Source organism: Sorex araneus, chromosome 6 (assembly GCF_027595985.1).
Source record: "Sorex araneus isolate mSorAra2 chromosome 6, mSorAra2.pri, whole genome shotgun sequence".
Taxonomy (NCBI): Eukaryota; Metazoa; Chordata; class Mammalia; order Eulipotyphla; family Soricidae; genus Sorex; species Sorex araneus.
In genome coordinates, this window is record NC_073307.1 from 166,659,797 (window position 1) to 166,677,787 (window position 17,991).

General features: G+C 62.3%; 1 protein-coding gene across 8 annotated transcripts in view; it reads right to left on the bottom strand.

Annotated features, from left to right (window-relative positions):
• Positions 1-10,354: 10,354 nt before the first annotated feature.
• The window catches only part of SHANK2 (SH3 and multiple ankyrin repeat domains 2), a 164,605-nt gene continuing 156,968 nt past the window's right edge, over positions 10,355-17,991 (bottom strand). For all 8 annotated transcript variants that reach the window (XM_055143023.1, XM_055143022.1, XM_055143017.1 and 5 more), the window contains one exon: positions 10,355-13,817. In XM_055143023.1, coding sequence (XP_054998998.1) covers positions 13,253-13,817 — 565 coding nt within the window. In that variant the 3' untranslated portion in view covers positions 10,355-13,252. The remainder of the gene's footprint in view (positions 13,818-17,991) is intronic.

A 17,991-nucleotide genomic window follows, 5' to 3' on the forward strand; every position in this document is an offset into this window, starting at 1 on the left:
CTGCTCCCGCCTGAGCGCCATGTCCGGCATCCCTGGGGCCCAGGGCTCGGCCGTCCCCTGACTCCGTGCCTTCTGCCTGCAGAGGGACGAGTCCGACCCAGTCAGCACAGGGCGGCAGTTTCCTGGGGCTGGGCCCAAACCCACAGCGCTGCCCCAGCCCTGGACGGCCCCCTCAGTCTCCGTGGGGAAGCGGCCGGGTCTGAGCCGGGTCCTGCTGCCGAGGGTCCCGGCTCACGCCCTCCTGAGACCCGCTGTTCCGTGGGCCTGGGCCCGGGACGTGCAGCAGGAGCCAGTGGGTGGCCAGGGGCTCGAGGCCCCCCGAGTGGGCAGAGCTGGGAAGGCGGGAGAGGGTGACTGTCCCTGCCGCACTGCTGCGGCCCCTGCCTTGGGGGGGGGGCCCACCCTCGTGTCCCTCGTGGCCTTGGCTCCTGCCCGGCCCTCAGTGCTGCTCCCCGAAGGTGCTCGGGGCTGTTGGGTGGGTGCCAGCCGCTGGCCTAAGGGGCACCCTGCAGGGGGCGGCCACGAGGGTGCAGGGCTAGAGTGAGGCGCTGCAGGGTGACGGGGCACGGCCGGGGTGCTTTCCCACGCTGCGGGGTCAGGATTCACTGGCCGTGCACCCCACTTCCCACAGCCGCCTCTGGACAGCGGGGCCTCTCGGCTGTCGATGGACACAGCTGGGGTTGCTGCTCCTGCGGCTTCCGCCGTGGCCTTCCCTGGTAAGAGCAGCCCCCCCCACCCCCCGCCTCCTAATCTTCCTTGTTGTTTGAGTCCGGCTGGTTCTGCTCTCGGGCCTGTCTGTCCCCACCCGCTGGCCCATCCCGGCCTCTCCCCCTGCGTGTTGGACTTCGTGGCTCCTATTGCTGCTCCAGGTTCAGTGCTTGTGGGACTTGTCCCGGGCCCTGGCCCACTGCTGCAAGGGGGGCACAGAGATGTGGTGACAGGCCAGGAAGCTTTACAGGGCCCGGCCCGCAGGCTCAGGAATGGAAGACTCATCCTCAAAGTGACCGTCTTGCTTGTGTACCCACAACAGCCTCTTTTTTTTGGGGGGGAGGGTTCTCACCCAGCAGTGCTCAGGGGTTACTCCTGGCTCTGCACATGGGAATCACTCCTGATGGTGCTTGGGGGACCCTGTGGGGTGCTGGGAATCGAACCGGGTTGTCTACGTGCAAGGCAGTTGCCCTCCCCGCTGTGCTATGGCCCTGACCCCCCCCCCAGCCTCGTTTGTAGAGAGAGCAGGAAAGCATCTTCCTGTCCTGAGGCCACACCTGCGGTGCTCCCGGCTCTGTGGGGAGCTGGAGGCGGAACCCGGGCCACCGTGGAGGCCAGCGCCCTGCCCGCTGTCCGCTCTCTCCAGCCTGCCAGCGGGAGTTCTTGCTTTGCGAGACCCGGTGGTGAATCCGGAGGCCTGGGGGAGTCGGGACCCACTTTCCTTCTCCTGCAAAGATCCAGCCAAGGCCGCGGCTTCTCGGGAGCCCCGTGGGGGCAGCGGTTCCCGCGCCGGCACAGCAGGTGGACTCGAAGTGGTGCAGTGTGGCAGTGTCCCGGGGGGGGCTGGTGGAGTGGAGTCCCCAGGCCTTGTGGGAACTCGCGGGTGATTCCAGCCGGGCGACTCTCCCTCTCCCCCTGGCCCTGCGTGACTTCCTCCTCTCCCGCCCTCCCACCCACGTCGCTGGGGGGCGCCTACCCAGCAGGGCTCTGGTGTGCTCCTGGCTCTCCGTCAGGGGCACTCCTGGTGTGCTGGGGGGTGCCGGCCGCTGTACTGTCACTCGAGCCCACTTCTCTCTTTCCTCGCCACCGACGACATTTCACAGTGAAGCCTCCCAGCAGAACTGCCTTAACGCCGTGCAGTGCCCGCTTGACTTTCTGGGTCCGCGCTGGAGAGGCCGCCAAGCCAGCACACGGGAGTAGGTTTCTCCCCTGACTCGGGGCGTTTTTCAGGGTGTAACATCTCGGACAGTAAACCTTGGCGCTGGCCAGGTACGCGGGCGGGAGTGCTGGGACCCGCCACCCCCATGAGGCACGGTCCTTCCGGGATGTTGCCCGCTCTGAAGTGCTCGAGGTGAAAAGACTCATTTCTGGAGACTGTCAAGAGTGCTCTGTCCAGCCGCACATCCGTCTGGAGCGGGCAGCCTCCTGGCACTGGGCCAAGATCTTGGCTGCAGGAGACAGTTTGTCAACCCCGCCTCCCCCATGCCACCTCCCCAGTACAGCCACTAGGTGGCGCCACCCAGCCAGTGCAGTTTGGTTGTGCTTGCGTGGGGGTTTCTACTGTATTCTGGCCTCTTTGTTTAAGATTTAATAGTGTAAAAAAAAAAGTTTACAAACCATGTTCAATAAAATTTATTTAAGTATCATAAAAAAGTACACAAAAGGGGCTGGAGTGATAGCACAGCGGGAAGGGCGTTTGCCTTGCACGCGGCCGACCTGGGTTCGAATCCCAGCATCCCATATGGTCCCCTGAGCACCGCCAGGGGTAATTCCTGAGTGCAGAGCCAGGAGTAACCCCTGTGCATCGCCAGGTGTGATCCAAAAAGCAGACAAAAAAAAGTACACAAAATTGCTATCTAAAAAAAAAAAATAGTGCAGGGGCTGGAGTGAAAGCACAGCAGGTAGGGCTTGCACATGGCCGACCCGGGTTCAATTCCCAGCATCCCATACGGTTCCCTGAGCACCACCAGGAGTAATTCCTGAGTACAGAGCCAGGAGGAACTCCTGTGCATCGCCGGGTGTGACCCAAAAAGCAAAAAACAAAAAACAAAAAAAGTAGTGCAGGGCTGGGAGACAGTGCAGTGGCCGACGGAGCTTGGCCTGCATGCAGCTGACTTGAGTTCTGTCTCTGGTACCACACAGGATCTCCGGAACCATCCCTGACCACAGAACCAGGAGCAAGCCCTCCTGGCTCAGGGCTCAAAACCAAACAATTTTTTTTTTTTTTAAATAAGATTGATGCAGGAGCTGAAGAGATAGGATAGGGGCTAAAATGCCCGTCTTGCACACGACTGACCCCAGCTGATTTCTGGCACCACCTGGTCCCCTGAGCCCCAGACACTGGGCTGTTCTGGATAATGCCTCACGCCCTGGCACTGAATGGCCGGCCCAGCTGGCAAGTCTCTGACGACACCCAGCGGTGCTCGGGGACTTCTCCTGGCTCTGTGCTCGCGGATCCCTCCTGGCGGGCTCAGGGTGGCGACGGGCGAGGCCAGCACCCTACTGCCCTACTGTCGCTCTCCCCCTACCGATGGGCTGACGGGTACTCCTGAAATATTACTCAATGTGAAACGGACAGAGACCAGTATTGGAAACTGAATTCCAGACCGCAAAGTCTGCCTGGGCAGGGAAGGGGCGAAGTGCTGAGAGTGTTCTAGGGACTGACAGGGCGTAACACAGTCAGCTGTCTTCCTGTGGGGGGCGCTGGGGGTAGGGGGAGGGGGTGAGTCGGAGGCATTGTGCTCGCCACCCTGCGTGCAGAGTCTCAGCCGCTTCTCTGTCCCCCTGCCGCGGGGCCCCGTGCAGGCCTGACCGTCATGAGTCAGAAATCCTTGGACGGGCCAACTTGTTGCCAACAAAGCCCTGGGCTGTCTCGGTGCTCCCTGACTGAGTGGACCTTGAGTGGCAGTGCCCCAAAAACCTCGAGGGAGACGGTCCGAACAAGTATGACTTAGAGCATCACCTTCGAGTGATCTTTAGGACACCCCCAAGGCAGTGGTGAGCAAAATTCCAGGAGAAGAATCTGAGCTCACCATATATAATCATGATGGGTTTCGGGGGCCTCACACGGCAGTGCTCAGGGGCTATCCGGGCTTTGTGCTCGGGAGGAGTCCTGGGCCCGGGAGGGTGCTGGAGCCACTGCATGCAAGGCCAGCACCTTGACCCCTGAGTGCCGACTGAGAGCTGGGCACGTTCCCTTCCCCAGAATCGACCGAGCCCGGGGTAGAGGCCGCGGCCACAAAGCCTTCTGCAAAGGGCACCGAGACCTCCGCACTGCTAATGAACACACGCCGAGCAGGACGCGTGTCACCCGCCCGCAGAGACATGGTGGCTGCCAAGGTCGGGGCTGGCGTGCCTCTGGGCGCCAGCCAGGTGCTGGCGGGCAGGGAGGTGCCGCTGGCAGCTGAGCCGGGGTGTCCGACCCCTCCCCCGCAGCCGCTGGCCGCGCCAGATCCATTTCATAATGGTTTCTGGAGGAGCGCGGGTGCTGTGGGGCGCGAGCTATATTTGGCTCTGCCGTGATTCATATACATATGCCTGCGGGTGCCAGCGGGGCCGGGGGGAGTCGGGGAATCCTTAATAGGTTCTGGCGAGGGGGGGGATCTGCTCTTCCCTGATACGTTTTAAATTCTGCAGCACTTGTATTTTTAGCTGCTGATTAAAAAGATAATCAACCTATATTTGTTTTTCCCTCTCGCACTGCCAAGCGGGTCCCCGTGAACCGCTCGCTGCGGTGGAGCCAGCGAGGACGGGGGGCGTGGCTGGCGGCTCGGGGGGAGGGGACAAAGGGCCGGCGGCTTCCGTACCAGGTGGGTCCACCTGGGCCCTTGAGGCCCACTAGTGTCCCCTGGGGGAGTCTGTGGTTCCCTTGGCACGGGAGCGCAGCGGTGGCCGCAGGTAGACGTGTGGCCTTCATCTGCCTCTGCAGCTGGAGGCCCGAGGGGGCACCGGGCCCGGCACCCGCTGGGCCCCATCTGCCCCCGGGACCCTGCGGGGGCTGGTGCCGGCTTCCCTGCCTCTCCCCAGGTGGCCTGGGGTTCCGGGCACCGAGGCTGATTCTCAACCCCGTCAGGAGTCTCTGTGTTAGGTGGATACCCCACAGACCCCCCCCTCCCCGCGGAAGGAGAGAACAGAGCAGAGGCGAGGCCGCGGGGGCCCTCCCGGCCCTGCCCACAGAGCTCGCCAGCTAACCCCTGAAAGCGAAACTGCCTCCAGTTTATTTCCGTCATTTCTCATAACTGCCCTTGATAAACATTCATAAAAGCCAACAGTATAAAGTCATCACATTTATCAGCCATCCCCCGTCACCGGGAAACCGTCGCGGTGGCTGGTCCCGGCCAAGGTCACTCTGTCGGCAAGAATGAAAGCTGCAGGCTGCGGCTTCCCAGGCTTCTCTGGCTGCCGTCCCCAGTGCAAGAAGAAAACCACTCCCTCTCGAAATCTACGTTTTTTTGGGGGGAAGGGGCCCACACTCCGGTGCTCAGAGCTTGCTCCTGGCTCTGTGCTTGGGGGTCACTCCTGGCAGTGCTTGGGGGATCCTAATAGTGACAGGGACCAAACCTGGGGTGGCAAAGGCCTTTACTTTCTCTTCAGCTTGAAATCCACTTTTTTTTTTTTTCTTTTTGGGTCCCACCCGGCGATGCACAGGGGTTACTCCTGGCTCTGCACTCAGGAATCACTCCTGGCGGTGCTCAGGGGACCCTATGGGATCCTGGGGTCAACCCAGGTCACCCACGTGCAAGGTCAACGCCCTCCCCGCTGTCTCTGTCTTGGTGTAAGACCGTGCCCAGCGGGACCGCAGGGGTGGGGCCTATGGACTGTTTCATCGCAAGCGAAGCTCTGAAATTCAAATAAACAATTTATTTTTTTAAGTACAGGGCCCCGCGGTCCTCAGGGGCCCACGGGGACATGAGCATCTGTAGTTACGCCCTTTGAGCCATTTCTCCGCGGTTCCCCCACTCCCCGCTGTTGTCCCACAGTGGAAAATGCCCGGGACCCCCCACTAGGTAGGGGGTCTACAGAACAGCGAACTCTCGGGCCAGACATCCAGGGCCACACCTGGGGACGGACTACACGGCACCAACATGGGTCCCCGGGGTGTCAGGCCGCCCACCTACCGCTGCACGGCCCGCCCTCTGGCCCTGTGGATTGGACGAAAGCCGTCCCGCCTATTCCTGCTGGGCCAATCAGGATGTAGAATTCCGTTCCCGCCGTGATTCCGGGGGCCACTAGCTCCAGTTTGAGTCCTGATTGGTCCGCGAAGGGCACGTGACACGCAGGCCCCACCCCTCCAAGATGTGTCTCTGGGTTTTGTTCTGAAGCCCTAGCGGTGCAGCCCCACACACAGCGCCCGTGGGTGCCTGGCTGGGGGCTTGGTGGTTTCAAAGCATCCTGGGCACTTGTCCACGAAGGAGAGGGGTTGGGGCTCTCCCTACGCCTGCGAGGGTGAGGGCCATCCTGGGCGAGCGGCAGTTCCCCGGCCAGGCTGTCACCGCTGAATGCCTGCCCCCCCCCTTTTTTGGGGGGGTCACACCGGGAGATGCTCAGGGGTTACTCCCGGCTCTGCACTCAGGAATTACTCCTGGTTGTGCTCGGGGGACCATATGGGATTGCACGTGGTCGGCGGTGTGCAAGGCAAGCGCCCTACCCACTGTGCCGTCACTCCAGCGCCCCCTTCTTTTATTTGCTCTGATTGGTCCGCGCTGTCCTTTTTTTTTTAAATTTTATTGAATCACCGTGAGATAGTTACAAGCTTTCATGCTTGGGTTACAATCTCACAATGATCAAACACCCATCCCTCCACCAGTGCACATTCCCCTCCACCAATATCCCGGGTATACCCCCCTTTCCCACCCTCCCCCAGCCTCCAGCGTGCATATAGTGAAAAAACTCCATGGGGAATATTGTCTGCCCTGGAGTTTTTTCACTATATCCGCGCCAGAGGCTGTTTCCGCTCGGGGCGCCCCAGAGGGGGGTGGGTGAGAGCCCTCCCTGCCCCAAGGGACCAGCCCGGCAGCCAACCTCCACTGCCCAACCGCCGCCACGCTCCAGGCCACGTTCCACAGGCTGGGCCGAGCCTTAGGCATGAGTGAGCATATTACTGGACACATCATAAGACACTCCATACTCATTTTCCATAAAATCATAGAGGGAAATACATATATATAAATATATAAATGCATATAAATATATAAAAATATAAATACATATAAATAAATATAAATATATATAAATATATGTATTTGCCCCTCGGAGAGCCGGGCAGAGCCTGGCAAGCTCCCCATGGCCTAACCCATATGCCAAAACCAGTGACAATAACAGGTCTCGTTCCCCTGAGCCTGGAAGAGCCTCCAGTCGTTGGGAAAGACGAGTAAGGAGAGGCTGCTAACAGGCTGGGGCGAGCCGGAGTAAATCCCGAGCAAAGGGACGACAGCGATGCAGCGATCCCGAGAGCCAGGCCACGCGCGGTAGGTCTGATTGGTCGGCGCAGGGCACGTGACCCGCAGTCCCAGCATTCGCCTCGCGAGGAGGGCGGGGCAAGGGCGGGGCGAGGGCGGCTCTTCCGGAGGCGCTTTCCCGCCCTGTCAGCCGAGGGCCTCGCGGCGCCGAGTGACCGCGCGCGTCTGGGGCCACGGGCTGCTCGCGGCCCGGCTCGGCCCCTCCGCCCCTCAGGACCGGCCGGGAGAGGGGCTGGTCGCTGGCCCCTGAGCCCTGCGGGGGCGGGGAGTGAGTGGGGTGCGCGGGTGGGGGGCGGGGGCGCGGGGCCCCGGGGGGGGGGCACAGCGGGGAGGGCGCCCGGCTCGCGCGCGGCCCCCCGGGGTCCATTCCTGAGCGCAGAGCCCGGTGTGGCCCAAGGGCCGAAACAAAACAGGGAGGGAAAAAAAGAAAAAAAAGACGGGGAAGAATGTTCTAGAAACTCGTGGAGGCCGGGCGGGACGAGGCCCGGGAGGCTGCGGGCGGCGCCCGCCGACTCCGGGGTCCCTGTCATGGCGAGCCCACTCTGAGGGGGGGTCGCGGGGCGCCCGGCCGGGGGTCTCGGCGCCCAGGGAGGCCCGTGTCCTCCTGGCGGGACTCGGGCGCGGGTGCCCTGAGCGGTGGCCGGCGCGAGGCCGCCACGGGGTCACCCTGCGGCAGTGGACGCAGCGTCGCCCCGCTCTGGGCTCTGGAGGGCGGGGCGGGCCAGGCCGCCTCTGCGCCGTCCCCCCCCCCCCCCCCGCCGGCGGGACTCGGGGAGGGGCAGCTGGGGGCGGGCGCAGGGTCTGCCCGCCTGCCGCGCCCCCCGCCCGCCTCGGCCCCTCCGACCCGCGCTGCCCCTCCCCCCCAGGGCGGTGTCCATCCCTCCTCGGGCGCAGGACAGCCCCCGCCTCCCCGGTCCTGCTTCGGCCACGTGCCCCTCATGGCCAGCCTGGCCGGCTCGGGGCTGCGGGGAGGGCTGGGCGCCCTGTGGCCGTGGAGTGGGCCTGGCTGTCGCGCAGGTGAGTGCAACGCGGGGGACTGTCCTGTGAGGCCCTGACGGCTCCGGCTCCTCGCCTGGAGACCAGGGGCCACAAGCTCGGGGTGAGCCCGGGGAGTGGGCAGCGGCGCCTGCCCTGCTCTGGCCATGAGCAGCCGCGCGTGTGGGTGGGGCCGTGCCCCGTGACCCGGGCTAGCCCGCATGTGTGGATGGGGGCCGTGCCCCGGGCTAGCCCGCACGTGCCTCCCACTGCATGGAGGATCCTCGTCTCCGAGGCGCTGACTCCACCCCAGGCTCTGGTCTAGGATGCTGGTGGCTGCTCGCAGAAGCGCCACGTTTAGTTTCCTGCACCCGCAGCTCGGTGAGAGGTGACTCCAGGTTTTGTGAGCACGGCAGACCTCATTCTTTCCAAACAGACTTGAGCTTCTGCTCTGAGCGACGGGAAATAGAAAGGTCTCTCAGAACATACTGTTCATTCCTAACAAGAGGTGAGCTTGCTACTGCCGGCCTGACGCGCATGGCCAGCGGTGGCCACCAGGGGTCAGCCTAGGCAAGGGGAGGCGGCCCAGCGCCCTTCTCCAGGTCCGACCTTCCTGCTGGCCACGGAAGTTCTCAAAGGTGATTTGTATTTGAACTCATGGAAAATACTGGAAGCGATTTAGGAGAGAGGCACTCTGAATGGGAAATTAATTGATAACACAGTATTATTTCAACTTTCTTTTTATTTTTTAGTTTAAATGACTGTGTGTAGCCACAGCCTGAGGGTGAGAGCGCCAGCGCATGTCTGGGTCTTGCCAACATTCCGGGTCTCGAACTGCCGGACTGCACGCTGTGCACGGATTGCTATGGGCTTCTCAGTCAGAAACAAGGCACTATAACTATGTTACCAGCTACATGAATACATTAAAGGTTGATTATCCTCTTATGAAATAACACAGCATTTTAGTACAATATGGTTTTATGCAGATCAGGTTCAAAACACCCAAGGCACACACTTGATTTTTTCCTTTTTTAAAATCTTTTCTGAATTTATTTGAAGGCTTGTATTAAAGTTTCAGAATTGCTATAAACAGTTTCAGAGTAATCGCAAGGGACAGTGAGTGTCACAAGTTGAAACATAAAACGTAAGGACATGGGCTGTAGAACCGTGTTACAGGACAGTAAGGACAGTCACTGATACAGTGTAGACGGAACATCGATGTGGTCAGATCGGCTGCAGTCTGTGACGCACTTTGGAAATTCCCCACGTCCCTCCAGAGTATGGGTGCAGCAGGCAGCCGTGGTGACAGTCACCATGGCCCGTATGATCCATTCGCATGTGTACGTGAATCCGCACACACAGAATGACATTCCAGCTCTCTGGTTATTCTGATGCCTCAAAGAAAGCAAAGTACAAGAAGTCTTCCATCATGTTTCCCTAACCGAGACAGACAGACATCTAGGAGAGAACACTGGGCCGTGAAGGTAGGGTCTCAGGCCGTGAAGGCAGGCCTGGGAGGAACCATTGGACTAAAAGGCAGGAGCACTTGAGGATGAGCCACAGAGGGTGTGAGGGGAAACGTTCATGAGCTCAGACCCAGCGTGCGGCTCTTCAGTTGGAAAATGTGCCAGAACAGAAGAAAGGGTTCAGGAACTCAGGACAGATTTTCACGGATGAGGCCAAAGAGGAGGTTCTGTGGGAGGAAAAAGCTTCCCTAGAGTGGAAGGGACAGTCTGGTGTCCCCAGATCCGTGCTTGGCCGAAAGACACAGTCCTTTCCCTACGGCTTTCACGGGGGCTCGCTCACCCAGTGCCGTGGCTTGAGGCAGCCAGAAGCCGTCCCGTTCTGCAGCCCCATGGCAGAAGCCCAGAGGGTGTGGGGCAGACCTGTTGTCTGAGAAGCAAGCTCCAGACTGGGTCCAGCACCCCCCCAACCCCCACTTAGTCCCCCCCACTTCCATCCCTGGACAGGGCTGCGTGCTTGGTGATGCTGCCTGTCCACACAGTGTCCATCTGCACATCAGGAGTCTGTGGGGCCGGAAGCCAGGCAGGTGAGTGCAGCGGAAGGAGAGTCTACACTGATGAAAGATATTATCTGGTCAGTTCTGTAGAGGTAAAGCTGGCTGTGATGAACCCATCACCTATGTCGCACTTCAAGTCTGGCAACTTTTTAAAATTCAGACAGTTTTCACTGTTTGCAATCAGAACCACAACCTTAGTGCAATAGTATATTTATTTTTTTTACAGTAATTTTGGTTGCCATACAAGAGATTTAAGGATTGGGAGAAAGTGCAAATTACAGGAGCTTGGTTTTTTTGTTTTGTTTTTTAATAAAGTCTGAAAAGAATAAAAGCACAAAAGTAACAGCAACATAGATAATGCGAATGAGTTACACAAACTGTAGTGTGAAAATGTATCAGTATCTAAAAAACAAAAAAAAAATTTGTTCATGGGAAGAAAAATCATAATTGTGGCCCCCACACAAAAAGCCGTTGCCAGATCGCCTGGATAATGCCAGCTTGTCCAGTAACTCAGGGGAAAAAAAATCACCATTTTATTAACTGAAGTACCACAAATAAATCACTTTGTGATATGTAAAGTTCAGCAAATCAACAGTCACATTGAGTCATCTGTGTAATATGTGATTTAACTCAAAGTGTGCACAGACACCCCGGGGAAGGTGTCTTGGCAGGTATACAGAATTTACAACTTGAGAGATTTTGGTTTTGTATACACAATAGTACAGAAACTAGGCATGTAAATGCAGTTTATTTAAATTACAGTATATAACAAAAGTGGATCTTAAAATCTGGCATAGTATTAACATGATCTTGATATAAGCAGTCTAACATTTGTTCCACCATCGAAGAGGGTCACGGAATAGGGCCTGGTCCTAACGCATCCCACAGGGGAGAAGGGCAGATGTTGGTTTGAGTGAGGCGCTATTGCTTCCTGAAGCAGAGTCCTCGGGGAGAGCCGGGAGCTGCCGCGGCTGGCCCGTGTGTGCCGGGCGGTGCAGCCGGGGGATCGCGTGCTCTCCTTGAAGGAGACTGTCCTGGAAAGCGATTGCGGCCGCTCTCAGTCCTTCAGGGGCCTGTTCTGGTTGGTGGCGGATGGCTTGAAGACTCAGAGGAAGGGCAGAACGGCCAGCTCCTGCCACAAGCTACCTAAGTTCCTTAGGCCTGAAGCCACCCAGCTGCTCTCAACCCACGCGCACCTTTCTCCCCACCCTGCGAGCAGCGCGCCTGGCCCTGGGTGGAGGGTGGTGCCCGCCGGAGGCGGAGGAAGAGCCGGGCGAAGCGTGTGCCTAGTGACCTGTGTGCGCTTCCACCGAGCGGAAGACAGAGCTGTGCAGGTGTGGGTGTGTCAGCCACCTCAGCGGGCCACCAGCGTGTCCCAGCCAGGGACTGCTCTAGCGGCAGAGCCATTCGTCACGGGATGGGAGAAGTGAGCGTGGGCACTGGACGCGCGCGGTTGACTCCAGGCTGGACCGGATCCCCGCCAACAGCAGGAAGGGCTTTTGCCAAAGGTTTGGGACCAAAACTACCACTCAGGGGCCTGGCTGGAAAAACTGTGTGTGTGTGTGTATGTGTAGAAACTGCTGCATTGTGAATTATAACCGTTTTTGAAGAAATCATTGTCCTCGATGAAGTTCTAGCAAAGATAGAAAAGGTAACCCAGCTCTGCTGGTTCAGGTACATCCAAATGGGGAGGATTTAAAAAGGTCAGACTTGTATAATTATTCCACAGAAATAGTGTTATTAAATCACAAAAGTTTTTTTTTTCTTTAACTTTCTAGCACTGAAGTGGCACAAAGGCTGCCTAGTAGACCAGCCACTGTTTTTTTTTTCTTAAAATATTGTGCTTATAAACTATCTGTACAACTATTTAAACTTGCAGTAAAGAAAGAATTAAATTGCTAAATTTTACGCGTTCATTCTAGAACTGTCCAGACCTAATCAGACACTTGATTGTGAGCATAAAGGAAACAGAGGAGGGAAAAAAATCATGTTCTTATAATTAGAGATGGGCTATGCTTGCTCTGCTCTGAAATTGTAATGAAAGCCAAAATTTTGACATTTGAGTTCCCTGCACAGGTGGGAGAATGTGCTGGAAGGCTGGCTGGGATGTTCGGCTGCCCTGTGCAGATGGCGACCCCCTGGGGAAATCAGAGGGCTCCAGGGCACAGCCTGGCGGGGCTCGGGGGGCCCCCAAGACCCCTCGTCCCCTCTGCCTTCAGTGCCCGCGCCCAGTGCCCCCTCCTGGCTGGCTGTGGTGCCACTGAGACAAGCGGGTGGCATTCCTGGCCCCTCCGGGAGAGGGAGCAAGTGGACAGTGACCGTCTTGTCTGGCCTCAGCGTCGCTCACCCCGCTCAGGCCACATGTGCGCCAGTGACCTTGTACCTCGTCCTTGGTGTCCCGTGACTGCCGCCTGCACTGCTCTCTGCACGAGTCAACACGCTCCCCACGTGAGCCAAGTCTGAGAGGCAGAGAAGTCCCTGCTCCCAGTCCTGGACAGCTCCCCGGCAGACAGCGCACTGTGTCCTGGTGACCCTGCAAGCCAGCTGCTCCCCACGCCGGGGTGGCCCTCAGCGTGGTGACTGCCCTGCCCAGACTCCGCGTGCCAGCCCCTTGGCCACTGTGGAATGCTGCTCCGAGATGGGCAGAGCCGGGCTCGGCCCCGCTCAGACTCCTGCCACCGCGACAAGCCCCGGCCGGAGGGCCGCGACGGCCATCGCAGGAGGAGATGGGGCCAAGGACCGACAGCAAACGGGGGTTCCCTACCTCTCAGGCCCGAGAAGGGGCACCAAACACATGCATTGGGGGGGCAGCTCAGCCGGCGAAGCACAGGGAGGAAAAGGCAAATGTGCGTGAGGGCCTGGTGGGAGGGGGAGGGGGTGCCCTGGGGCTGGGCTCGGACCCGGCCAAGGGAGGCCCTGCGAGCCGCGCCAGCGCCCGTCCTTCCTCCCTGTGTGGCCGCCCCGAGCTGCGCGCGTTACGGTGCCAGGAGACGCCCCGGGGCCTGGGTTTGTTCTCCCGGCCCTCGGACGGTTCAGGTCAGCCCATCTCTACTTATAACAGGGGTGGGGTGGGGGGGGGGCGCAGCCACTCTTATCTGTCCAGCAGCTGCTTGAGAGCCCTTTCTATGTTCATCCTGTGGCCGACGCGCGTCACGCCCAGGTCGATGAGGTCCTCCTTCTGCAGGTTGGGGAGGTGGCTGCCGTCGATCTCGTTGTCCATGAAGGCCTCTTTGTGCTCCCCCAGGTTCAGGCTCTCCAGCCAGTCGGCCACGTCGGGCTTAGTCCACAGGTGCACGGGCTTCGTGCTGAAGGGCTTGTTGGGGACCGGCTGCTGCAGGACGGAGGGGGACGGGGACCGGCTGCGACCCGCGGGGCTCAAGCCGAACAGGTCCCCGGCCGGCGCCTGGCTCGGGAGGCTGAAGACGTCTGCGAGGCTGGGGGCGGGGGACACGGCGCACAGAGGGGCCGCCAGGGGCTCCGTGTTCATCTCCGGGGGTGAGGCCACCGGGCTCGGGGCACGTCTGGTTCCTGAGGTCCTACTTTCATAGTCGGGGGGCCGGCTCTGCAGGGTGATGGGCTGGGCGGTGCCCGGGCGAACCGTGAAGGTGACCGTCGTGCTCCGTGTACCTGAGACGCTGCTCACGACCTCTGGGCTTCTGCAACGGCAACAGCAGAGGAGACAAGTCACACGGGGGCTCGCGCGGCCACCAGCCCTGGCCAGAAGGCACACGGCAAACCACACGGGCGGCCGGGGCGGGGACACAGCACGCGCAGAGGAGAGCCGGGCACAGAACCCCCCCCCAGTCCTGCCCAGGAGGGCCCTGTCATGTCCCTGGCGAGCCTGTCTCGGGTGCTGCCGGGCCGGGCCGGGGCTTTGCTGCCCCGCAGAGGCCGGAGTCAGCCTGGCAGTTGCAGCCACGGTCCCCTGGGGCCTGGGGAGACTGCGGGTGACCCCAGGGAGGAGCCCCTGGTCTCTGGGTGCTGCCCGGCCCCGGTGCCCTTCCTGAGTGGCTCTGGGCTAAGTTTCTGAGCACAGCCACTGCTCAGGGGCCTGGCCCTGCCAGCTTGGGGCGGCCGGAAGACCTGGGCCACGTGCCTCTGGAAGGCTACCCCACCATGCATCCCCCCTTGGATCGGGACCGCGGACGTGGGGCCGGCGTGGGCTGGCAGGCGCTGTGGCCCCGTGAGGGCAGGGTCGCCCTGCCCACCGCAGGCTTGCCGGCGCGCGGGAGTGGGCCCGCCTGGCCTGCCGTGGCAGTCGGTTACCTAGGCGCCTCAGCCTCGTGACGGGCCCCTGCTTGCTGTGAGTCATAGCTCCTGCAAGTCTGGAATATTCCACGGGAGGGAGGGGCGGCAGGTCTGCAGGGGGAGTGGGGCCCCGCGGAGGAGCAGGCTCTGCAGGGCCGCGCCTGCCCCCTCACCCAGAGCCCTGTAGCCACGGGTGCTCCAGGGCTGGGGTGACCCACGGAGTGTAACGCCCCTGGGGGAGCCCGGCTCGGGGGCTACCCTCCCCGGAAAGCCCGACCCCAGGCTCTCGCGGTTCAGAGCGTCTGAACGGCGGCGGGAGAGGAGAGAGCAGCACTCCTGCACGCGGCACTTACTTCCGCTCAGCACGACCCCCTCCTGCGGGCACCGTCGGGAGCAAATGGAAAGGACAGAACAGTCAGGCCGGGCCCGCACCGCGGGGACACTGCAGGGACCAGCAGCCACAGACAGACCCGCAGGCAGCCCAGGCGCGCTCTGGGCCCTGCGCAGGGCAGACCCCAGGGCCCTGCCCCGTGCCCTGCAGCCGGGAGGCCGCGCGGGGTTCTGGGAGTGTGTCCTTCAGCCTTGGCGCTGCAGCCAGCGGCTAATGCTGGGGTCACTGACCAGCGGCTTGGTCCCCTCTGGAGGCCACACCTGCCGGGTGCTGTCTCAGAGCCCGGGTGCACCCGCTCAGCACCCCTGAAGCCGAGTCCCGTGGCAACATGAGCCTTATGTGTAAGGCCCAGGTGCGCTGGTCCCAGCGGGGGCTGGGGTCAGGGTGCACCGCCCACAGCCTCATTTCTGCCCCAGAGCGGAGCACCGTGTGAGCTGTGGGCCATGGAAGAGTGGGGGTTACTCTGTCTTCCCAGCCAGGGCTCTGCCACCACCTCCGTGGGGTCCCCTGGGCATGCCCCCGCAGGCCTCCCTGCATCCTCTCTGGTGTGAGGGGCCGTGCCTTGGGGCCAGAGCCAGAGCTCTGGGGAGGCCGCCTGCCGCGCACACACCTGCCTCGGCTTCCATCAGCATCGCAAGTGGAACCCCAGGAGTCACCCCCGAACCCGGGGTAAGCCCGGAGCACGGCCAGGCGTGGTCCCCAGACAGAGGTGCTCTGCATGCTGCCAGAGTGGGAGGCAGTGACTTGGGAGACGTGGGGGTCCCTAGGGACCGCCCTGTCACTCACGACTGCTCCGGGGCTCCCTTTGGACAGGGAGCTGTGTCCGGCTCGGAGAGACGGCAGCAAAGGGGGGCAGGGACACTGGACAAGTCCGTTCGGAATGCGGACAGGGCGCCCCCGCGGTGAGCCAGCCGGGGACGCGCCGTACCACCGGCCGGGCCGGGCTCACGCTGCAGCCCGGCTGGCACCAGCCCTTGGGCATCACGGGCGCACGCGTTCACGCTCAAGGCCACGGAGGCGCCCCTCAGCCCTGGATCACGAGGGGACAGTGCTGATCCCTGTCCAGTGCTGGGGCCCAGCTGGTACTTAGCTCACGTGGCTCCCAGAACACCGAGGCGCTGGCATGGGCGACCCAGCTAGAGGCTCACACCTGCCCCCGACCTGGCCCGTGAGCCCAACCGCAGCGGCCCCCTTGGGTGCAGGCGGGGCTGGGTGCAGGTGGGGGGGCCGTCTCTGGGGCCGAGGAGGCCAGCCTGCAGCGCGTCTCAGGGCATGGCAGACCGAGGGGATCTAGACAGGACCCCGGGGCCCAGCAGAGGGCACAGGGCCCCGCCTGGCCACTGACGCTGTGTCCTGCATTGTCTGGGGCCACGGGCTGGTGGGCAGGTGCCCTCCCTGCGGTGCTGTGCACTGGCCCCTCTGTTCACTCTCTGTGCCAGAGGGAGGACCCCGCTGTCCACAGAGCTCATGTCCCCAGGCACGCTGGACTGGCCGGGCCCACATGTGTGTGTCCCCTGCGGCTGCGGCAGGAGGTCAGGTCAAGGTCAGACTGAGCCGGGCTCCCGCTTTCCCTGCACCCACAAGCCCCTCACGGGCACAGGGGACGGCCGGGCCCGCAGCTGACCCTGCGGCGGGCGGTGAGCTAGGCGGCTCCTGCGAGTCCCCGGTCTTCGCTTCCGGCAGCTTTCACCTGGACTTCGGCCCATCCCTTCCCGGCCTCCGGGGGGCCGCCCCGGGCCGGGGCCAGGAGAGGTGAGTCCCCACAGAGAGGGACACTGGAGTCTTCCTCCATCACGTGTCCCCTGGCCTGGCCCTGCGTGCGGGTGTGCGTGGGACGTGCACGTGGGTGCACAGCGGCGCCCCAGTGAGTGGGGACACGGTGCCGCCCCTGACGCCCGCCCCGCGGCCGCCTCTGCCCGGCCACCTCCTGCCACTGTGCTGCAGAACCGCGGCGTGTCCTCGCTCCCTGCCCAGTGGCAGGCGCTGGCTCTGGCGTCCCGTGGACGAGGACGCGGCCGCCCACTTCTCTTGGCCCGTTGCTCTGTCCCCTAAGGGGCAGGTCCTGCCCGAGCGTTTGCAGACGGCGCCCAGGGGTGCCTGCACCACCCAGTCTCGGTGTCGGGCTGCCTTCACCCTGCTGGGCACTCGGTGCCTGCCCGGCCTGCCTGCCTCAGTGGCGCGGCCATGGTCACTGCCAGTGAGTGGACTCTGGGGCCCACAGGCAACCCGGACCCCACCCCCAGCTCCTCCAGTGGGGAGGGTCTTGGGGGGCCTCTGGCGTCTTCCAGACTGAGCCAGGCGCTGGGGCCCTGAGTCCCTGCCTCGGGCCAAGGCGGCTTCTATGACGTGTCCATGTCAGTCCTGTCGCCTGCTGCCCGCTCCGTGCCACAGGTCACGGTGAGCCAAGCCCCACATCAAAGTGCGTTTGGGGGCTGGGGGCTTCCTGTGGGCCCGGGATCAGGCTTGGGGCCCTGGGCTGCTGGCTGCTCCCCAAAAAAATCCCCAGTGTGGGGTGTGGGGCTCATGCATGGGCTGGCGGGGGGGTGCACGCGGCGATGCCTTCCGGCAGCACTTGGGAACACGGTGCCCGGCCCGCGGCCCAGTGCTCTCCCGCAGTGGGTCTCGGCACAGGGGGGCACCGGAAGTGGCTCAGGCCACTCACGGGCCCAGGAGTGCGGGAGATGGGGGCCCCTCGGGGGCCCTGGCACGTTCCTCCAGGGGACACTGGGCCTGGGGGCTGGCCAGGAGACGCAGACTGAGGAGAGGCCCACGCTGGGGCCAGGGTGCTCCCATAAAGTGCTCCCTCACAGGTGCTCGCATGCTGCACGGCGCCGGCAGGCTGTCCGAGGGTCCCCGTGTCCAGTGGCTTCCACCTGGCCCAGCAGGTGCTTTCCCGTGAACAAGGGCTGGCCCAGCCGAGAGTAGGGGGGAGGCCCGCCCACACCGTCCCCGCACACGGCCACGCTGGCGCAGGGCCCCACGGCAGCCTCAGCCCCCGCCCGCGTCCCCCTCCCCTGCTCCTCCCAGTGGCGCCTGGTGCTGGGGTGGCACCGGGCCCCGTGCTTGCCGCGCGTGTTGTGCCCCGGCCCTGCACACACCTGTGTGCGTCCCACGTGCCCACCTGCTGCCCGCCCACCCAGGCTGGGGGTGCGGCCGACTGGCGACGCTCGGGTGGTCTCGGCAAGGCTGCG